The following is a 23,782-nucleotide window of genomic DNA, read 5'->3' on the forward strand; positions in this document are numbered from 1 at the left end:
ATCAATAAAAGAAAGAACAAGAACCATATGATACTCTCAATAGATGCTGAAAAAGCATTTGACAAAGTACAGCATCCCTTCCTGATCAAAACTCTTCAAAGTGTAGGGATAAAGGGCACATACCTCAATATCATCAAAGCCATCTATGAAAAACCCACCGCAGATATCATTCTCAATGGAGAAAAACTGAAAGCTTTTCCGCTAAGGTCAGGAACACGGCAGGGATGCCCATTATCACCACTGCTATTCAACATAGTACTAGAGGTCCTAGCCTCAGCAATCAGACAACATAATGATACTTCTAAAAATAATCTTTTCCTACTAAAAATTTAAAAATACTTACATTTCTTTCTACTTCAATTAATCGGTCTTTAACTTTCAGAAGCTCTCTAGTTGTTTCTTGACTTTCTCGCTCCCATTTATTATCTTCACCAGAAGCTGGAGGAGAGCTCTGTACCATTCTTTCTTCATCTTGTCTCTGTTTGAGAGCTTCATAATTCTTTTTCACCTAAAATTTTATTTAAAATATGTTAATGGGGAGAAAAAGAATCACCAAAGTTATCACTTCTTACAATCAGACTCTACAATGGTCTGGTGAATGTGAAAGACACTATTAAAATGTGAAAGATAAATAATATGTATGATTATGACTACTATCATGATCACAATTTATGCTTTGTAAACTGCAAATTCTTTTCTCCTAGAAAATTTAAATACACTCTGCTCATGTGTACACTCTAATAATATATGGGCCATACTCTCATAATAATTTCAGATCCTGTTGCTTATGATGAAAATATCACTAAAGAATCAATTAACTGGGGCGCCTGGGTGGCTCAGTAAGTTAAGCCGCTGCCTTCGGCTCAGGTCATGATCTCAGGGTCCTGGGATCGAGTCCCGCATCGGGCTCTCTGCTCAGCAGGGAGCCTGCTTCCCTCTCTCTCTCTCTCTCTCTCTGCCTGCCTCTCCATCTACTTCTGATTTCTCTCTGTCAAATGAATAAATAAAATCTTTAAAAAAAAAAGAATCAATTAACTGGGCATAGACATGTTGCTAAATATTAATAATTATTTTGACCCATCTATAGCTGGATTTAGAAATTTCAGAGATGCCATGTAAAGGTCAGATGAAGACTTGACATATGTAATAACTCCTAAAAAAGATATCTAAAGTTGAGGAAGTATCTGTATATGCCTGCCCTTTTAAGCAGGATTGTTGCCCAGAATGAGCAGTATTTATAGATAAATTAGTAACTTCTTTTTTTTTTTTAAAGATTTTATTTATTCATTTGACAGAGAGAGATCACAAGTAGGCAGAGAGGCAGGCAGAGAGAGAGAGAGGAGGAAGCAGGCTCCCTGCTGAGCAGAGAGCCCGATGCGGGACTCGATCCCAGGACCCTGAGATCATGACCTGAGCCGAAGGCCGCGGCTTAACCCACTGAGCCACCCAGGCACCCAATTAGTAACTTCTTTATTCAGGTCCTAATCCATAAATAATTACTGTAGTTTATTTGATAAAAAGTGAGCAAGCCAAGGATTTATCCTACCCAGGGTTTACTGGTATCATTACAACCAAACCCTACTTTAAGAGAGTCAACTCAAAACTAAGAACTTGGTCATCCTACATTACCAAAATTACTAACTTAATAGCATTCTTCAATTTAAGCCAATTATTATTGTATTTCTCTTGAATCATTAGTTTATCCATGGAGACATTTTTCACAAATTTCTAAATTAAAACCAAAACTTTATATTAAGACAAAAATAGAAATGTCTAAAATAATTCAGTATCTAAAGCAAGCCTTAAGAAAGCTTATGACTCAACTGAGTTAGAAAATGACATGAGACTAAAGAAAAAAGATGCCCAAGACAGAATATAATTTAAAGCTTGGCTGAGTGATCTAATAGGTGTTCTGGGATCCTAATTTTCCCCCTTTAAAAAAATTTTAATATCTTTTTTTTTTTTTTAAGATTTTATTTATTTTTCAGAGGGAGAGCGAGAGCGAGCACAGGCAGACAGAGTGGAAGGCAGAGTCAGAGGGAGAAGCAGACTCCCCGTGGAGCAAGGAGCCCGATGTGGGACTCGATCCCAGGACGCTGGAATCATGACCCGAGCCGAAGGCAGCTGCCCAACCAACTGAGCCACCCAGGCGTCCCTTAATATCTTTTTTTTTTAAAGATTTTATTTATTTATTCGACAGACAGAGATTACAAGTAGGCAGAGAAGCAGGCAGAGAGAGAGAGGAGGAAGCGGGCTCCATGCTGAGCAGAGAGCCTGATGGGGGGCTTGATCCCAGGGCCCTGGGATCATGACCTGAGCCAAAGGCAGAGGCTTTAACCCACCGAGCCACCCAGCCACCCTAAATTTTAATATCCTAATAACAAATGAGTGACATCATTTCCTCTATCCTATTTTACATTAATTTCCCACTGGGTCTTTTCTCTAGGCTTCTAAAGACTATAGGCATATGCCATTATGAAGAAGGGGAGTTGAGAATAAAACTCAAAGCTTATTTTTAGTCCATTGTTACAACTAAGTTTCAATAATGCCCCTTTACCTGATGTATCTACAGAATCTCTAATTTATGTTCACATAAAAAATGACATATCTGGGGCACCTGGGTGGCTCAGTGGGTTAAAGCCTCTGCCTTCAGCTCAGGTCATGATCCCAGGGTCCTGGGATCCAGCCCCGCGTCGGTCTCTCTGCTCAGCAGGGAGCATCTTCCCTTCCTCTCTCTCTACTTGTGGTCTCTATCATATAAATAAATAAATAAAATTAAAAAAAAAAAAACGACATATCTGCCATCAACATTTCTTTGAAGCAGCATACAGGTGAGTCTTGCCTTTTAACCTAATTTATTAACCTCTGCCTTTCAACTGAGATGTTTAGAACTTTTATATTTAATGTGATTATTGATCTGGTTTGTTTTAAAACTGACATTTTGCTGTTTGTCCAATCTGTACTTTTGTTCCTCTTTTTTTCCTGTTTTTTTTTTGTTTGTTTGTTTGATAATAATTCTACTTTATCTCCTTTGCTGGCATACCTTTTGGTCATGCTATTTTAGCAATTACTTCAGGCCTTCAACTCATATTTAACTTTCATACCTCCAAGTGATAAACCTCTTCACATATAGTATTAAAAGTTAGTACAGTCTAATTTCAGTTTTATGGCAGCCTAATTTCCTGTTTATGGCAGGTGGCTGGTCCAATGCCAAAATGGCTGGAAGTGGAAAATGATGAAATTTTACATCTCTGGCCCCTGGACTTGAAATGCGTATAATCAACTCATACCCAAACTGGTTGAGTAGCTTCATGAAGCTGACTTTCCTTGCAACCTAGACACTGCAGATTAATTAAATCTGGCACCAAATTTTACTTTATTTTTTGGATAATCCTTCATGTAAACTAAGCAAAATTCTAGAATTTCTTCTTTAATAATATATGTTTCATGGTACAAATACAAAAAATGATGGTGTGGGCAAATGGGGAACAAAACCTCTTTCCTTTTCTGTATGAGAAATCCATCTTTGTTAACTACATCCTTAGAAACCTGAAGAAATTGGAATGTTCTGTGTTACTAGGCAAGATTGCATATGAGAAAAATGACCCAACGGGCACATTCTATTTATTTATTTATTTATTTATTTATTATGGTTCTATTTCTTTATTTGACAGAGAGAGACACAGAGAGAGAGAGAGAGAGAGAGAGGGAACACAAGCAGGGGGAGCAGGAGAGGGAGAAGCAGGCTTCCCGCTGAGCAGGGAGCTCAATGTGGGCCCCGATCATAGGACCCTGGGAACATGACCTGAGCTGAAGGCAGATGCTTAATGACTGAGCCACCCAGGCACCAGGTAAATTATATTTAGACTGCAAGAACTATAAGTACCTAATAGGAAGCCGTATCTTTAAACTTCTCTGAGTGCAGCAACTTTTTAAACTATTATATCCATTGTGGAGACCTCCATGCCTTCAGAGTTTTTGCAAGAGATGATGACTACTATGGAGCATTGAGTCTCAAAGACAGTGCAGCTCCTGCATGCTCAATGTGAATCTCATTGTCTTATACCTGAACTGTCATCTGGTGGGAATATGACTTTCAAACAACTATACGACGGACCCATGACAGGGCCCTGCTTTATACTTGTATTTCCAACAGCATCCTGAATCAAACGATTCTAAATTAGGCCCACAGTAATCTTCTCAATCTAAATGTTTAGTTGATTATAAAACCACTCCTGGTGGTACCACAGAAATGACAAAAGGGAAACAAAACAAAACAAAACAAAAAAACCGAACATGATTCTACCTATCTACCATATACTAATCCTAGGGAATGGACAAGCCCCTTTGATTTCAATTTATTTATGTAAGGGAAAACAGTTGCTCCTGCTCTGCTTATTTCACAGAATAATTCCAAATATCACAAGACAGCAGATCTAGAAGAAAACCTCAAATTTCTGAGAATAGGTGATTTCTTACATCACACATACTATTTCCCTCTACTTGGTATCCTCATACCCACATCTCTATCAAACTTTTACCTGGATTTTCAATAGAAGTATGTCAAAGTGTCAATATTACATTGAGAGCTTTTCTAAAGAGTAAGACTGCCTCTTCCCCATTCCATTCCCACAAAACTAGTATGTCTTTAACTGCATGGGGAACATGTGCACATGAAATAGAATTGTATAAATTACAGTGTATAAACAAAATATAGTTTGTCATAAACTAAATGACCAAGATCTGCTACTCTCAAATTTAAGAAAAAGGAAGAAATAGAATATTAATGACGATGCTTTTTTGTTTTCTTACTTTACACTTTTCTGTCCAAATTTTGACAACTAAAATTCTTTCCAGGGAAATGACTTACTGTTTTAAGTTCTTGGCGCAACTGCTGGTTATAATTTGTGGATTCTTCTAATCGAGCTTCTAAGGCAGCAATTTTTTCTTCTTTTATTTCAAGGGACTTCTTTAGAGTGGATTCTAATTTTGATTCCAAAAGTTTGTACCTACTATCCAAGTACAAAAATAACACAGTTCATCACTGGAGGCAGATGTGAATGTCAATATTTTAGTTATCTTTTTGAATGGTGGATTCATAAATATATTATTTGTAATTATTTTTTACAGAAAGGACAGTACATGAATACAGTTTGAAAGTCAATCACAAACTAGGGATTATGATGAATTCTTTATTTTTTTTTAAGTTTTATTTATTTATTTATTTGACAGACAGAGGCCACAAGTAGGCAGAGAGGCAGGCAGAGACAGAAAGAGAGGGAAACAGGCTCCCTGCCAAGCAGAGAGCCCGACGCGGGCTCGATCCCAGGACCCTGGGATCATGACCTGAGCCGAAGGCAGAGGCTTTAACCCACTGAGCCACCCAGGCGCCCCATGATGAATTCTTATACATGAGAATCTTGATAATTACACTGAATAAAAACCTGAAGTACATATATGAGAAATTTTATCATTCTGCCTTTTACTCTAATTAATTTATATATACACACTTTCTGCTCGCTCAGTTTTTAAGTTCATTGAGAAAAGAGAATAAATCTCATTCATTTTGGTATTGGCTTGAATAAAGAGACTTTTTTTGTGTGTGTGTGGGTGAGAAAGACAACAAACAGGTAGGGAGAAGGGAGAGGGGAAGAAGCAGACTCTTCGCTCAGCAGGGAGCCTGATGTGGGGGCTCGATCCCAGGACCCCGAGATCACAACCTGAGCTGAAGTTAGATGCTTAACGAACTAAGCCACCCAGGTGTTCCAGGAGATATTTTTAAAAGCATTTAATGAATCTAACTTTGGATATGTTGAATGTGTGATGCCTGCATTGCTTCTAGATTGTCTAGATGAAAACGTCCACTAAGAGGAGAATAATGCAGCTATCAGGGAAGATGATAGATGGCAATGCATAGCATTCAGAATAAATGATTAAGAGGCCTGAATACATAACCCTAGGAAACTATATTACGAGAAGACATAAGAAAAGAGCTGTTAAAAAAAGACAAGAGTGACTGCTTAGCACTCTCTTTGTAACTCTACCACTGAATTTACTTTGTTGCATTTTATCTATTTATACACGCAAACACACAACTTAGACTATCTATTCCTTAATGGTAAGAATTAACTTAATTGTATCTTAAAACAGTTAGAGGGAATGACATCAATGAGAAAGATGAAAAGGTTAGAAAAGGTTATAATTAGGGACATCACCTGAGATTAGCAGTAAAGATAGGTGCAGATATACATAAATTCCAAGGGGATGAAATGTTAAGGAATTTATGTCTGTGAGCTTTTATTTTCCTTGTGACACCAAGGCTAACTTAATGATTGAGAAAGAAGCTCATTTGGTGGCTTAAGACACTTCTTTTTCTGATCTACTAAATTTGATCACACTCTCAATTCCAGTTCCCCCCAAAGTTTAATATATACCCTTAGCTCCATTTCTAATGCTTTCATATATCATTCTGTATATATATACAGAAATGTGTAGATTAATGAATGCATCACATCTTGCCTAGATTATTTCAATAGCTTCCTAAGTGGTCTCTTTGCCTCCAATTTGTCCCTTTTTCTTTCCTTCTTAAAGATTTATTTATTTGAGAAAGGATGCAGAGAGGGTAGAGGGAGAGAGAATCTCAAGCAGACTCCCCACTAAGCTTGGAGCCAGATGCAGGGCTCTGAGATCATGACCTGAACCCAAATCAAGAGTCGGATGCTTAACCAACTGAGCCACCCAGGCGCCCCTGCCCTTTTTACTAATCGATCTTTCGTGTCACTCTAACAATTACTCAATACGTCTCTGTGCTTTATTTCCATGGAATGCCCTTCTCCACCATTTCCACCTCACAAATTTCAGTCATTCTTTAAGGTTCAGCAGAAGCATTATCATTTCTTTGATGCTTGGTGATCAGCAAATGATAAGAGCTCAATAATACTGACAAGTTGTTTGAATTAAGTTTGGGAAGAGGTGCCAAATTAATATGAAGTACTCATCTACAGCTGGGTTCTAAAAGGGCCATTTCGGGTAGCTACACAGTGTACAGATCCCCACCCCCAACACCTAAATATCTTAAACATGATGGGTAATAAATTTGTGTGAATAAAGAAATGATGCATATTTGGTATCTATACTAATAGTCAACTCAACTGGCTCTTAACTATCTAACTCAAATAAAAATAGTTTATCATGAAAAGCTATATGATTAATCCAATTATGGTTGCTTGAATTCATTGCTAGAATGAATGCCTCAAATTATTTCTATTTGTTATTACAGAACTAACCTCTGAGTTTCAATCTATTCTATTAACTCTGAATATTTTCAAAATTACATAAACAAACCCCATATAATCAGCATTAATTTTTCCTATATACATTTAATAAATACTAGAACATTAAGAGTTGGTAGACAATAAGATACAAAGTACATTATAAAAATTCCAATGAATCAATGAAACAAGATGGGATTGGGAGGGAGACAAACCATAAGTGACTCTTAATCTCACAAAACAAATTGAGGGCTGCTGGGGGGAGGGGGGTTGGGAGAAGGTGGATGGGGTTATGGACATTGGGGAGGGTATGTGCTTTGGTGAGTGCTGTGAAGTGTGTAAACCTGGTGACTCACAGACCTGTACCCCTGGGGATAAAAAATATATGTTGATAAAAAATAAAAAAATTTAAAAAAAAAGAAGACATAAATATCTTGCACAAAAAAAAAATTCCAATGAATTAAAATCTAGACTACATAAAACAGTTTTTTAACAATACATACTTCTAGACTAGCTGGAAACACATGGCTAACTGGATGCTAAAAAGTAGACTACTTGAAAATCTGTCTGACAAACCGTAATTATCATGAGAGAATAAAAATTTTTAAGCTTGTATTGATCATTCTCAAAATTAAAGGGTATATAAAGTAATTTTTTATTCTGTTTGTCAAGACTTATTTTTCCACATTATTTTTATGCCTTAATTACATCAGTATTTTTTCCTTTGTTTCATATTTCTCTTCCATCTCTCTCTAAGTCTACTTTTAGCACACAAAATACATGAAACAACTGAGGCATTTAAGTACACGATTCAAATAAAAAACTAATTTTATATTTCAAGAGAGGGTTTGTTTATTGTTATCTCATGCTACTTTTGCAGGTAATTACACCCTCTGGTCTTTCACTAGCTGGGTGGCGTCCTGTTTTTCTACCAAGTCGTAACTGTTTATAGTAATATTTAGTATTTTTTTCTTGTATCAATATGAGGTTGTATTTATCTGGGTTTTTACTTTTTTTTTTTCTTATAGAACTTTCTCTATGGAAAGAAAGGAACCAGAAACAGGATGAAATATAAATATTCTGTATTAGTACAGCAAAGAATGTTTGAGCAGAAAAATAATAATTTCAACTGTTTGCCAAAGAGACTTACTACTCACCTGTCATCAGTACTTTGCTCATCATGTAAGAGTCGCTCTTTATTTAACCCTATCTTCTCAAGCTCATGAGTTAATTTTTCAAGATCATTATTCATTTGTTGAGTCTTCAATTTTTCACTTACCAAATCCTTATTTTAAAAGGAATGTAAAAACTCACATAAATGTCATGATCATGAACATCTAACAAAGTTAGCCAAGACTATAACTACCACTATCCAGGAATACATATAATTCAGTCCTTACTTTTTATTGGTGAAGAGAAACAGAAATGTCGCTGAATTTTTCTTCACCAATAAAAAGTAGTTAAGCAACAAAATAACCTAGTTCAACAATATAGTTTTCCTTTTTTTGTTTTTTGCTAATATTTCTTAACTTTTCGTTAAGGAAACTGAAAGGAAAAACTCTTTACTTATGAACACTTAGGTCTGAAAACTGTAAGAAAAGGATACATATCCATTAACTTTTTAATAATGAGCTAGGACTTTAGTGCATATTTCTTCCTATGAATATATGCTGGATACCACACCCTTCTTACACCACAAACATCCGTCTGTCAGTGGAAGAGCCCTAAGACACTGATCTGAAGAAAAAGGGCACATTCTTATAAGTTCAGACCCAAGGAACCTGTTGTTCATGACTATAGGACTGTACAACAACAGAATAAAAGTAAAAATCTAATAACGGGTCCTTCTCAATGTCTGTTTAGCAGAAATGCAGACTTCCTGAAATGAGTTTCTGCCAGAATTGTAAGAAACTTTTAAACTCCTCTTAAAGGGTTGCCATGTATAGTACAGCATAGGGATAGCAAAAAATAGCCAAGCATGATGTCTTCTAATCTATATCATGTTTCATAGGACCTACTGCCAATCAACTCCTGAAAGTTTCACAACTCTTCTCAACACACAGATCCAAGCAACTACCAACTGTTCAGTGTTGACCCTTAAGTTCAACCTGATTTGCATGCTCAGGCTTAGAGGTCAAAATTCTTTGTATTTTGGAGTCTGAAAGATCTGGATTTGATTCTAGTAATCCAATTTTGCCATTTATTAGCTGTGTGATCCTAAGTTACTTAATGTCTCTAATGCTTTCTGATCTAATGGAAATAGTATCTATAGAGGATTAGTTGTAAAAATTATAGAAATATACATAAATATAAGTTATGAAGTCCGTAGCCCACTACTTGGCACATAGTTAGCATTCAATAAATAGTAGCTATCATGTTTCCTATCATACTTTAGCATTTAGAGTCTTGATCAAATATTTTAATATTATTTTGAAACAAGATATAAAATTATAATGTAATAAGTGAGATACTACATGGAATTTTATTACTATAATATCTTAAAAAATAAAATTTACATGTACTTCTTGGTATAACAAAAGTATGAAATTAGAAAATGTTTCTAGTTCTAATTCCGAATTTCTACTTTGAACCATAAACACAGGATTCAAATTTCTTATGGGTGCCAATAAAACTTAATAAAGCCCTGAATTAAAAATATAAAAAGAATTTGGCTTAAATTTAGGTAACTATATTTACCTCTCGTAACGTAACCAAAGTTTTTATATCAATAGTTGCTCTTTTCACAAGCTCCTTATTTTCTTTCTCTAATTCTTTCAGACGAATGCAGGATTCTTTATAAATACTGATCTCTTTGAAAAGAGTTTTGTTTTCTTTTTCTAAATTTCCAATTTTCACATTGTTTTCTTCTAACGTGGTATCTTTTATTTCTGCTTGCTGTCGGAGTCTTTTATTTTCCTTCTCCAGTTGTTTCTTATCCTTCTCCAGTTGAGAAGTCTCTTGTTCTAATGATTTATTTTCTTTTTCTAGCTGTTCTAGTCTTTTGCTAGATATTTTTAACTCTTCCAGGTTTTTCTGCAATGTTTGATTTTCCACCTCTAAGTCTTGTAGTTCACTCTCTAACTGTTGAATCTTTTTATTGCTGTTTTCTAGAGCTTTCTGTAGCCTTTGATTTTCTGTATCTAAACCCTGGTAGCTAACTTCTAAGCGTTCTGTCTTCTTGAAAGATGCTTTCATGAGTTCCAAACCCTTCTTAAGTTGCTCTTTTTCACTTTCCAGTTCTTTATTTTCTAGTTGTAGCTGAGCCATTTTCATGCTTGCACACTTCAAAGATTCCACACTCCTTCGCAGTTCTAAGTTTTCCTCATCTAGTTGGGAATTCTCTTTTTCTAGGGATTCTAACTGAAAAGTAAGGTTTTTAAAGCTATCCAGTGTTTTTTTTAACTTCCTGTTTTCTCTTTCTAGCTCTGAATTTTCTTGTTCTAATGCCTCAATTTTTTCACAGGTAATTTTTAAATTAGTTATCTTTTTCTGTAACAATTCATTTTCTTTCTCAAGATGATGCAACTCATTTTCAAGTTCTTCTGCTCGTTCTCCTTTTTCTTTATAGTGTTCCAATTCTTTTCTAATTTGTCTTTTTTCAAACTCAATCTTGCTTAGCTTGCTACTTGTTTCTTTGATTGATTCATGGAGAATTTTATTTTCTTTTTCAATATCTTTCACCCTTGCTTCAGCACTTATCTGGGAGCGCTGCCTTAAGGAAGACACGGTTTGATTCAGATGTTCATTTTCCTGTTCCAATATTTTAATCTAATTATAAAGAAGAAAGGAGAAAATTAAAAACTTAATTGAGCATAAACAAAATATTTTTAGTTATAGTTTCTCCTTTCTAAAAAATAACAGGGAAATCAGGACATAAATGGGTGCTAATTTCTATCTTACTTTTAATTCTGACAAATATTTACTGAGAGATCCTTGTGTACATGTACTGCCAGGTCCTTCTTTCCTTAAGGAGTTTATAATGTAAAGAAATGGTTAGGAGAGATGTATTTAATACTAATCAAAGTGATCTTTGGATTATTCATAGTTACATGTTTTAAATTCAAATAAGAACACAGGACTTTTTTATTCCCAATAAATTTGCAATGCATATACACAGTGGGTTCTTAATGAATATTGCTATATTTATATGTGTATATATATGGGTCTGTATTTATTCCCCTAAGAATTCTAATTTGGAAACATCAAAATAACAAAATCCTCTGGTACATCTGAAAACTAATCCATCCAATTTATATCATGGCCTAATTTTGTGGTTCTCAAAAGTCAGTATTAAATAATCCCCTGAGAACCTTGTAAAAATACAGATTCATGCTTAGCTCTAGAATTTTTATTCTGTAGCTCTATAGAGACCTATATTTTTATAGGTAGCCTGAGGACTACACCTGGATAATATTAAAACCAATCATTTTATTTTATTTTATTTATTAAAAAAAAACTAATCATTTTACTTCTAAAAAAGTAGCAAACTTTAAAATAGCAGGTTAATCAATATATCCAATTCTCAGTTTCCTAAAGCATCAAATGAGAAAGACCAATAAACACTTGAAAGCAAATGAGAATGCATCCGAGAGGTAGCAACCACATCCCCCTCTTCCTGAGGGTTGGAGTACAGCTGCATTTCTCCCCAACTCTACTCAAAAACTTTATAATCTTCAGTCCTATTTCACAGACCCTTGAAAAGTACAAGTATCACAAAATTTTATACCAGATAATTTTTAAGCATATTGACCATTTAAAAAATCCTAAGCTTTCCCTTCAATTTTCCTAAAATACACAGGATAGAAAATGAAGTAAAACCACAGTTACTCTAAAATTTAAGCAATTCTAAAATATTTGCCTTTCATGTTATATGAACATTTTGTTTGCCTAAACTTTAAAATAACTTTTGTTAACACACTTCAAAGCATATTGCTTAATAGGAAATTTATGAACCTGTCTCTCTGAATTTTCTCTAAGTGTTTCAATTGTTTTCTCAAGTTGAGCTTTCTCCTTCATTAGATCCTTGCTTAAATTCTGACAATTCTGAAGACTTTGCTTTTCTTGAATAATCTCATTTTCAAGAATTTCAACCTAGAGAAAATTAAATAAAAAAACAATGTATCATTAAGTATTTTACAACAGTGTAAACATGTAAAAACAAAAGATAATTTTCAAAAAAAAATCCCAAAAGACAATTTTCAAATAAAAAATTAAATACAGTTTTAACACTCAAATGGTGACGTTTAAGTACTAAGTAGAGAAATTCAAGTAATATTTCATGCTTTTAGCATAGAATACTTTTAGCAGCTGTATAAAATATGCAGACATGACTATCTTTCATAACCTGTATATCTTTGAAGGGTGCATTGCTACTTCTAAAAACAAAGATAAATCCAAGTGAATATATGATAATTATGTGCTATATGAAGACTGTACAAATCTTATTGAAAGGCTCTTTTGGCTTGAGAGATTTATAAAGTAAAACTTTACAGTCAAGTAATTTTTCTGAAGAAGGAAGAAGAGGATATAAAAGCATGAGTGAAAGATAAGAAATAGTGATTTAAGTTTAATAAGGAAACAGAGATTAGGTTTAAAATACAAAGGAAAGAGGGACAAAAAAGGAGAACAATACTAGAGAAAAAAGGGCTGAAATAAACTTCAGCATATGTTTATAGTCTAGGTTTAAATTTATTTTCAATTACACAGTTTAAAGATATAATCAGGCATGTGGCTAAAATAAAGATAAAATAGCAAAATAGCAGTTTAAATTACGTCAACTTGATTTTACTATTATTATACAACATATTCAAACCAGGTAATAAAAGAAAATAAAGATTTAGCTGTATAAAATATTCCACTTCAAGTTTAAATATTAAATCCTTATGTCAATAATGAAGAAGTTTAAGAATTTGAGTAGTCTTACATAAAGCAAGTTGAATTTTCCTATTTTATTATCAACGGAAGATAGCCATATATGGAAGACTACCTTCCAGTAATATGTCAAAAGCATAAAGTCACAAATCTTATCCAGTTACTCAATTCAACATAAATATGTTCAGGAAGGTTTTAGTTATTAATTATGAATCCAATTCTCCCATTAAAGACTGAAATATATGGGTAACCGTAATTTAATTAAACTCATTTTTTGTCTTACATCAATGGAATTCAGGTGAAACAGTCAGTTTACCAAAGACACCTTTCATACAATGGATTTATTAAAAAATTTTTAGAATCAATAAAAATGTGTTAGAATTGAAGGCTAACTTTAAAATCAAATTATAATTTCCAGACCCAATTATAATGATAGCCAAAATAAAACTGTTCCAGGTTCTAAATAGCCACTCCTACTTTTATATTATATTGATTGTCAAATGCTTATTAAGATTATTTGGTTAATAGATTAAAGATGATGCCAAAAGGTTTTAAAAGAGTAAAAATCTGTCAAGATAATCAAAGGGTCAAATAAATGCAAAATGCAAAATAATACGCATTATCTAAGGCAGTGGTTCTCAATGCATGGTTCCAAAAATCTAGGAAGACCAACACTCAGAAACTTCTTAGAAATGAGAATTCTTTGCCCCTACCCTAGCCCAGACCTAACAAATATGAAACTCTGGGCATGGGACTCAGCAATCTATTTTAACAAGTCCTGAAGGTGACTCTGATGCATACTACATAGTTCAAAAATCACTAGTCTAAAGGTGAGGGAGATTTTCATAAATGAGTCTAGAAACCCAGAATCTATAAAGAAAAATCTAGACATGGCTGACCAGATATAGAAATAAAAAAGAATACATAAACACATGTATAAGAATATTTATTACAGTATTGTTCACTGTGACCAAGACCTAAAAGCAAAAGTGAAAGCACATACTGGGGAGCAGATGTGATGGGAGATATTCATGATAAAAATATTGTGTATGTTGTCATGATACAATTCTATTCATCTATAATATATGTATGTGTGTATGGAAACAGACAGTCAAAAATAAATTACTTGGTCTGTTGCACAACTGGAATATTTCTGTTGAACCAAAACCTAGTGAAAATTCAGGTTTCATAGTACCTAAATTGTGGCCCTTAAATACCATTTCCCACTAAAAGAACAAGGGCTTTCTGGAGAAATGGCTATCTCCAGATCTGGGGCAGGAAATGTTTAAAAGAAGTTTATTATGGCAAAAGCACAGAGGTTTACAATGGGTGCTAAAGCTGTGTCACAGGAATTCAGAAAGTAGCTTAGAGACATAGGATGTAAGAAAAACAAAGGCAGTAGATTGAAACACTTCAAATATTTTTGAATCCCTGAGTTCATAAAGACACTAAAACAAAAAACTCACTCATTACTTATCTCAGAATATGAGAAAATCAATTCATTACCAGGAAACTGGTAAAAAAAGGGAAAGAATCAAACATTCAACCTGCTTTTCCCATGAGGGTTCCTCATCAGGATTTTGCAACTTCTGATGAATTAAGGGATCAAAGCAAACCTTTTCCGTGACAACTAACATGACAAAAAGAAAGATAACTAGACATGTACCTCCTGACTGAAACAGACTCCTTATGAATATTCCTTTTTTTTTTTTTTAAGGATATTTATTTATTTATTTATTTGACAGAGAGAGAAATCACAAGTAGGCAGAGAGGCAGGCAGAGAGAGAAAGGGGAAGCAGGCTCGCTGCCACGCAGAGAGCCCCATGTGGGACTCAATGCCAGGACCCTGGGATCATGACCTGAGCCGAAGGCAGAGGCTTTAACCCACTGAGCCACCCAGGCGCCCCTCCTTATGAATATTCTTACTAAAACCTCAATTTGAACCTGATTAAGACTACAGATAAAATAAGAGCTATTTGGAACAAAAGAACTTGTGAGGTGACATAAAAAGGATGCAGTGAATCTTGCCATTTGCAACGAAGTGGATGGAACTACAGGGTATTATGCTGAGTGAAATAAGTCAATCAGAGAGAGACAATTATCATGATCTCCCTGATATGAGAAATATGAGAGGCAGAGTAGGGGGCTTAGGGAGTAGGGAAGGAAAAAATGAAACAAGATGGGATTGTGAAGGAGACAAACCATAAGAGACTCTTAATCTCACAAAACAAACTGAGGGTTGTGGTGGTGGGGGCATGGTGTATGGAGAGGGTGACGGGTGACTAGGTTATGGACACTGGGGAGGGTATGTGCTATGGTGAGTGCTGTGAAGTATATAAGACTGATGATTCATAGACCTGTACCCCTGGGGCAAATATTATATGTCAATTAAAAAAAATTTTTTTAAAAAGGATGTAGTGAGTAAAATCTAGATTGTGGTAAACTAGATTAAACCACCTGGTTTCTTTAACAGAAAAATACTACATATACAGTTTAGTTTTAGTTTACACTAAAAAAGACAATAGACATCAGTTAAGTATATAGATCTTATTCTAATTCAGATTTGAACAACATGCAAAAAAAAAAAGGGGCCAATAGAGTTGGAGAAACTGAAATGTTAACCAAACTCTATTAAAACTTTTTTTTAAAGATTTTGTTTGTTTTACAGAGAGAGACACAGCAAAAGAGGAAACACAAGCAGGGGGAGTGGGAGTGGGAGAAGCAGGCTTCCCGCTGAGCAGGGAGCCTGATGCTGGGCTCAATCCCAGGACCCTGGGATCATGACCCTACTTGAAGGCAGACTCTTAACAACTGAGCCACCCAGGTGCCCCTCTATTAAATTTTTAAGCATGATAATGTCACTGTTCTTGTTTTTTTTTTTTTTTTAATTCTCACTTTTAAGAGATATATAATGAGATACTTATTGGTAAAATTATACATTGTTGAGGATTTATTTCAAAATCATCTAGTGGCTGTGGGGAGAGAAAAAAGGGTAGAAATAAGACTGGTTACAAGTTAATAATTGTTGAAGCTGAATGAATATAGAAGTTCATTTGTGCCTGAAAATGTCAATAAGTTAAAATAATGAGAGTACATTAAAAACTGGAAAATAAACATTTAACCACAGGGCTATTTATACTTCCACATATATTCTTTAACTTACATTAAACATTAGTTTTTATTTACCTTTTTACTTAGTCTTTGATTTTCTTTTTCAATTTTCAGGATTTTGGAAGTGTTGCCTTCTGCAGAATCCATAGTACTCCGAAGTTCTTCTACGGTTTTTGTAAGACTCTGGTTTTCCATCTCCAATTTCAATAACCTGCTTGATGTTAACTCATTCACCTCATGGCCCAAGGATTTTTGTGGTGCTATAATAATGAAGAATACTGTCACTAGTAAAAGTATATATACTCAGTATTATTTAAAATGAGTGTAAAAGTACTACATCAGCTGGTCCTTAATTTTATAAAAAAATTATAGTTATACAAGATAGACAAATGGAAAAAAAACAGAAAAAAGATAGGTAAATCTTGAATTTTAATGCATCCATAATCATTCTAGAGAAAAAAATATATAAAATTTAGACTGAACAGACTACAGAGTTTCAGTTCTGAGAAATTTGGCAATGTTCAAGCCACTTTAACCTCAGTGAATCTTACGTTACTTGTACAAAATATAGTTATTGCTCTGTGTCTCTCAGAGAGCTATCGTGTGCTTCACATAGGTATAAAGCATATCCTATGCCACATCTTCAAAAATTAAAGGAATACAGTCTAAGGGGGGAAAAAAAGTCCCTATTTCCTAATCCTGACTCTAAGAAGGGAAAGACAGTATACACTGATGACACTGAAAAAGTCTTTCTCTAAATAAAGAATTGCTACTAAACTTGAGTATAAAGAGCAACATGTATACCATTTTGTCAAAAAATTATATTTCTAAGTAGATTTTGGCATTACATTTTCTTAAAGTAAGAGAACTCAGTTTCTAGCTCTATATATAATGCAAACCAAAAATAATTATTTTAATAACCTTAAAGCAGATTAATTAAATATCTTGGATGATATAAAAATTAGGATTTAAAGTGAAATACAATACCTAGATTCATTCTGAAATCTTAGATTTCAGGAAGAGAAATGGAGAAGTACAGGAAGGTACTCTAGGTCTATCTATCTTTGTGTACGTTTGAAATTCTCCATCATTAAGGAGAGAAACACACAAACATACACATGCATACACAAAACAACATATTCTCCAACAAGCATACAAGCACACATTCTTTTCAAAATTAGGTTGGTAAAACGTCCCCCAGACTGTAAGTAAAGAAAGCCTCAATTCTTATTTCTAGTTTTTATTCTAGTTAGCATATTCTTCTTCTTTTTTTTTTTTTTTTTTAAAGATACACTTATCTATATGACACAGAGAGAGAGAGAGTGAAAGAGCACAAGTAGTGGGAGCAGCAGGCAGGCAGGCAGAGGGAGAGGGAGAAGCAGTCTTTCCCCTGAGCAAGGAGCCTGACGTGGGACTCGATCCCAGGACCTGGGGATCAGGACCTGAGCCAAAGGCAGCTGCTTAACTGACTGAGCCACCCAGGTGCCCCTGCATATTATTCTTTAATTGAAAGCTGGTACAACTGATAGTCACTGAGAGAGAGAGGGGGAGAGAGTGAGCACAGGCAGACAGAATGGCAGGCAGAGGCAGAGGGAGAAGCAGGCTCCCTGCTGAGCAAGGAGCCCGATGTGGGACTCGATCCCAGGACGCTGGGATCATGACCTGAGCCGAAGGCAGCTGCTTAACCAACTGAGCCACCCAGGCGTCCCTGACTTTTTAAATTCCATTAGTTGTCCAAGTCTTACAATAAAACTTTACTTCATGATCGGTAGAAATGCATTTCAATTAAACAAGATTAGACTACAATACTCAATACACCTTAGTAATACTTTCAATAACGTGTGTTTCAAAGATGCTTCAGGTCAGACTATAAAGAATTAAAAAGGATGCTTACAACACAATTTTAAAAAGTAATCTCTATGTGCAACATGGGGTTTGAACTGAAGAACCTGAGAGCTGCATGTTCTACTGACAGAGCTAGCCAGGTACCCCCTCACAACATATTTTTAATAACATAGGAGGCTTCCTACATTATAATCTCTGATGAAAAAAAGAACCTGCATTGTATATACACATTGATCTGATGAGGTCTAAAATGGCTATTTGTGTGTAGAAACATATTGCAAGCAAATTTTTTAAAATGTCAAAAATGACTGCAGAATTTATTAGTGATTTTCACGTCTTCCTTTATATTTTTCCACATTTTACAAATTTTCTAAAAAGCAATTCCCTTGAATAGTTAAACAACAACACGCCACACTGAAACAAGTATTGAGAGCTATGATCCTAATACGAATTGCAAGACAACTGTGATGATGATAATGACAAAAATAATAACAATAAACATTCAAATGCCTACCATTTACCGGTACTCTACTAAAGGCTTCATAAGTAGTAATGAATTCAATTCTGCAATATTCCTACCAGGCACATACTATTATTGTTCCCAGATAACAGATGAAACTCTTAATTCTCTAACTAGTAGTAGAAAACATTTAAGTATGAATTATTCTCTTTATAACTCAATTCACACACACAAAAAATACAGTAAAAAGGTTCCACGAGTACTTTAAGTAACACATCTCAGCAAGTTCACTGGCTCAATATCATCACTTACTGTGTAATGAATTTACATGGGATCCCAGAATTTGGAAGCAGGTTTTCATGTGTAAAATTAGGAAAAACCTAATGGTAGTAAATAGGATAAACCATCTGAAGAAGTAATTATCCTGTAAGCATCAGACTATAAGCTGTCTCAAACCTATGTCTACCTTATCACCATATCTTCAGGGCCTGGTACAATATCTTATATATGAAAGATGCTTAATATCTGGAAGGAAGGAAAACAGGTGAAATAATCTAACACTGGGTAACTGAGAAATTACGGAATTAATCTAATTCCAATAAATGCGGCATGGGCATAATTTCAATAAAGTAAATCAGTACTAGTATACTCAAAGCTATAACTCAAACAAGGAAAAAAGCCAAAAGTTATAAATTTATCTGGGTTCCTTTCATTATCTCTAGGGTAAAATTGGGCTGGACTAGTTGGTAGGTATGGTGTTAAAATGGAATACATATATTGATGAAAGCAGCCCTTAATATCCTTAACTTGCTTTACACTGGCTACATACTCACAAGAATCTTCCCACTGTGTTTTGACTTCTATTTAAGTTTGTCTATACTTAAAGACAGGTTGATTAGCTAATATGACTTTTCTATTCTATTGAGTAGACGGCTTTCTTTCCTAAAATAAATTAATAAACTGGTATCCCAGATTCCTGTGATACTAATATGAAATAGTGCCTAAATGATCAAATCTTTTACTGTGCTCATAAAGTTGAGTTGTAAGATGTGCAAAGATAAAGACCAGACCTGGAAACATGGATCTGTGAAATCATACTTATTAGGGAGCCATCTGGCCTCCTAGATATGTCCAGCAAGGGAAAATAAAGAATTGTAAAGAAACACCAGAAAATGTAAGCATAAATACAACTTCACATATTCATTTATCCATTTAAATAAAAAAAATATTGGGAATACCTTCAGAAAGCTCGCTAGTTCTGGATATTTGTTCCAACTCCCAGCCAAGATGTAATGATTCATCCATACTTTGTTTCTGTGCCATTTCCAAGGTCATATTTTCTTCCATTAATTCTTCAATCTTTTTTCTATCCATATCACGTTCCTTTTTTATTGTCAGGGAGTAGGAAAAGAAATGAAAGCTCACCACTAGTGTAATTTCAAGCTAAATACTCTTATTACTTAAAAACTTTTACCAGAAACTGAATGAGGATAAATTTTAAGTTCCTTAAAATTTTCAGTTTGAAGATGATAATCAGTTATAATTATTCATACTGATCATTATATTGATCAGCTGTCTGATTTTTTAAAATCTTTTTTTAAACTTTTTAAAAACATTTTATTTTTAAGTAATCTCTATATTCAACATAGGGTTCAACTCACAACCCCAAGATCAAGAGTCACTGACTGAGCCTGCCAGGGACCCCTGTCTGATATTCTTTTAAAGTGATCCTTGGGGACACTGAAGACTATTCTTCACATATTTCATTATATATAGCAAATGATTTCTGACTCAATATTAAATTTTAGCAAATTTTTAATTTTTAAAAAAGATTTTATTTATTTATATTAGAGACAGAAGAAAAGACAGAGATAGCAGGAGCAGGAAGAGGGCCAGAGGGAGATGGAGGAGACCCTCTGCTAAGTAAGGGGCCTCATGTGGGGCTCAATCCCAGGAGCGGGGGAGAATGGCCTTAACCAAATGAGCCATCTAGGTACCACCCCTAGCAAACAGTTTTATCTCTATATTTTATTTTATTAATTTTCTTAAGATTTTATTTGTCAGAGAGAGAGAGAGAGAGAGAAAAGAGTACAACCAGGGAGAGCAGCAGGCAGAGGGAGAAGCAGCCTCCCAGCCAACCAAGGAGCCCCATCCCAGGACCCTGGGATCATGACCTGAGTCAAAACCAGATGCTTAACCAACTGAGCCACCCAGGCATCCCTATTTCTATATTTTAAAGGCATATTTATACAATAGCTTAATAGTTTTTTTCCAAAGCAGAAGACAAAATTAATAATTAACACTACTCTGTAACAAAAGCAAAAATTTGTACCACTCCTGTTTTTATAAAGAATTGGAAACATCTAATTTATTTAGCCATCTCTCCTCTGTTAAGGCCACAGGAACTAGTCATTATTGTCATTATGGGGAAATCAGATGAATCTGACAGATTTCCTAAGAAACTGTGCAACTGTTCAATCTTACAATACTTACCATCTCCATATCATGCAGTTTAGCCTTTAGCTGTAAATTCTCTTTTTCTAATTCATGTAATTTATCAGAACGAGCTCTAGTTCCTTCTAATTGATCTTCCAACATGGTTTTTGTTTCTAATAAAACTTGATTGTCTTCTTTTAATTCCTATAAAAATTTCAAATAGGCTTTATCAGAAATATGTTAATTTTTCACATGTTAAATCTGTTAATTTTTCACAGCTCTGAAACAAAAAAATCTTTATTGTAAAATAAGACATTAAGCTATCTTTATCAAAAGTTCTTTATGCAAGAGTAAAAGCTACTGAATAAGAGATGCAGTTATGTTTTCCTGGTTTCATATTTTTTCCCTCAGAATTTAACCTATATTATGCAAACATGATTCTCAGTACTTACGCAAGGATGAGTAACACTACTATAATTTTACATAAAATTGTCAGGGTATACTTAAATTTCTTAGTCAAAAGGATAAGGAACTAAGTAGAAGTAGTTTTTCTCATATTTAAGACACAAATCTCCATAGAATCCGGGCTAATGTTTTTTCTTTTGCTAAAATAGATTTAAAGACTTCTCTCTAAACTCTAACTTGAACCTGAAACATTGGGTTTTTGAGTAAAATACCAATATTTGAGCTAAGACTCACATAGGTCATAAACTAAGGCTCCTATCAATAAACATTTTATATCAGCATCTTGAGAAAATGCTTAAAATCCATACATATGTTTTGAAGACATGTGCTCACAAATCTGTGTTCCTAAACTACATTTTTGTGGATTATAAACTAAAGTCAAAAGAAAGTATATTAAAATAGTGGCATTTATAAGGCTCTCTTAACAGTGCCATGCTTATACATAAGCACCTTGTCTTTGGTATCTACTCAGTCTATTTTCTGGTAACTTTTAGGCTAACATATTCTAACTACTTTCTCTTATAATGTTTTCACTTCTTCATATTGCATACTCCTCCTTCCTTCTTATCACCATACTGAAACTGATAAAACTCTCCTCTTCAGAAATGAAAAAAATTAACTGAGAAAGAAAAACAGAATGTAGAAGCAAGGATCGCCAAATTCTTGAGGTCAGACTGAACTTCTTCTAACACTGAACTGCAACCAATAAGTAAGAAAAGCTGTCTTTTCTAAATACACACAGACACACACCTGCAGAAGGGGAAAAGGAGAGAGAGTGCCTTCTTAATCCTAGTTTAGTATTCTGAGTTGACCAATAATCAGAAACATGCTTTGCTTTCACTTCTAGAAACAAGTTTGAAATCAGTAGAAGTATATATTTTGACAATGAGGGAAGAACTTCAAGTCTTCCTTACCTATAAAGCTAAATAAAAGAATAAAAGCACTCCAAGCAGTTCAATAAAATTAAAAATGTCCAGAGATCCCTTTTTACAAATAAAGGCAATATGCTGATCTACCATAAAATAAGCAGCTAAAGTATTTATAATTTGTTCAACATTTTGAAAGTTCCTTAAATTTATTATGTGCATTTTGAAAAACCTAACTTTTAAACAAAATAATTGGAATAGCTTAAATTATGCAACATACCTCAACTCTTGCCTTATAAAATTCAATATCATGTAGTCTTTCTTTATATCTGCTGACTTCACTTTCGAGTTTATCCACTCTGATTGCTTTTTCTCGAAGTGCATCTAATTCATCTCGGTACATTCTAGCAGAACGAGCATCCGAAAGCAAATTCATGTTCTAAATATAAACAAATATTAGTATTTTCAATATTATTTTCTATTTTCAAATAGGTAATCTCTGGTTGCACAACTCAATGAATTTTCTAAAAAAAACCCCAATGAATTGTATCCTTTACAAGTGTGAATTTCACAGTATGTAAACTATACCTCAGTTAAGCTGTTAGATATAAGGAAGTTATTGATGATGGCCAGTACTGACAACTGCTACACCTCGGCCAGGGGTTGTACTGCCACCCTGGGCAACTTTGCCAAGGCAACTTCAGAGGCCATTTCCAAAACCTACAGCTATCTCACTCCTGACCTCTGGGAAGAGACTGTGTTCACCAAGTCTCCCTTATCAGGAATTCACTGACCATTCTGTAAAGACCCACACCAGAGTCTCCAGGCAGAGAACCCAGGCTCCAGCTGTGTGGCTATGAAAAATGTTAAGTGGATAAAAACCTGTTAAAAAGAAATAAAAAAATAAAATGGGGAGATATATGAAGGCGTTTAAAAAAACAAGAATAGAAATTATTTTAAAATGTTTATATGCAAATACAAACATGCTTACATACAAATTTTTAAATAATGATAACTACTTAGGAATGTAAAAACTACTCAGCATATTTTAAAATAAGTTAACCTTTAGTTAACGTAACCATTTGGAATTAAAGGTGCAAAAGTTAACTTTAAAATACAAGATAGTGAAAACACGGAAGAGGCAAACTGTATCACTAAAGTTGATCATTAGTTACTTTAGAGAAATTATGTTTCTATCCAAACTGCTGTAACATACAAAAATCCTACTGGGTTTTTCTAAACTCCCAAGTGAATATTAGTTGCATGTGATTAGTGTTTAATAACATTTTAGACAGATATCAAAAATTCAATCTTTAAAAGCTCTCTCGTAAACCTTTAGAACAGGTTATCAAAGCATGACCCAGGGACATCTGTGGGTCCCTGAAACCCTTTCAAGAAGTTCATGAGGTCAAAAACATTTTCGTAATAGCACTAAAACATTATTTTTTTTCATTCTC

The 23,782-nt window shown here is 34.3% G+C and overlaps 1 protein-coding gene across 8 annotated transcripts in view; it reads right to left on the reverse strand.

Annotated features, from left to right (window-relative positions):
* Positions 1 to 23,782, reverse strand: part of CCDC88A (coiled-coil domain containing 88A) — a 134,001-nt gene that overhangs the window by 37,254 nt on the left and 72,965 nt on the right. For all 8 annotated transcript variants that reach the window (XM_045077856.1, XM_045077854.1, XM_045077853.1 and 5 more), the window contains exons 10-18: positions 22,606 to 22,764; positions 21,052 to 21,198; positions 19,797 to 19,941; positions 16,329 to 16,513; positions 12,225 to 12,362; positions 9,969 to 11,039; positions 8,429 to 8,556; positions 4,871 to 5,012; positions 344 to 508 (exon numbers count right to left, since the gene is read on the reverse strand). In XM_045077856.1, coding sequence (XP_044933791.1) covers positions 344 to 508; positions 4,871 to 5,012; positions 8,429 to 8,556; positions 9,969 to 11,039; positions 12,225 to 12,362; positions 16,329 to 16,513; positions 19,797 to 19,941; positions 21,052 to 21,198; positions 22,606 to 22,764 — 2,280 coding nt within the window. The remainder of the gene's footprint in view (positions 1 to 343; positions 509 to 4,870; positions 5,013 to 8,428; positions 8,557 to 9,968; positions 11,040 to 12,224; positions 12,363 to 16,328; positions 16,514 to 19,796; positions 19,942 to 21,051; positions 21,199 to 22,605; positions 22,765 to 23,782) is intronic.

Source organism: Mustela putorius, unplaced genomic scaffold (genome assembly GCF_011764305.1).
Source record: "Mustela putorius furo isolate JIRA1106 unplaced genomic scaffold, ASM1176430v1.1 tig00000224_pilon_pilon_pilon, whole genome shotgun sequence".
Lineage (NCBI taxonomy): Eukaryota > Metazoa > Chordata > Mammalia > Carnivora > Mustelidae > Mustela > Mustela putorius.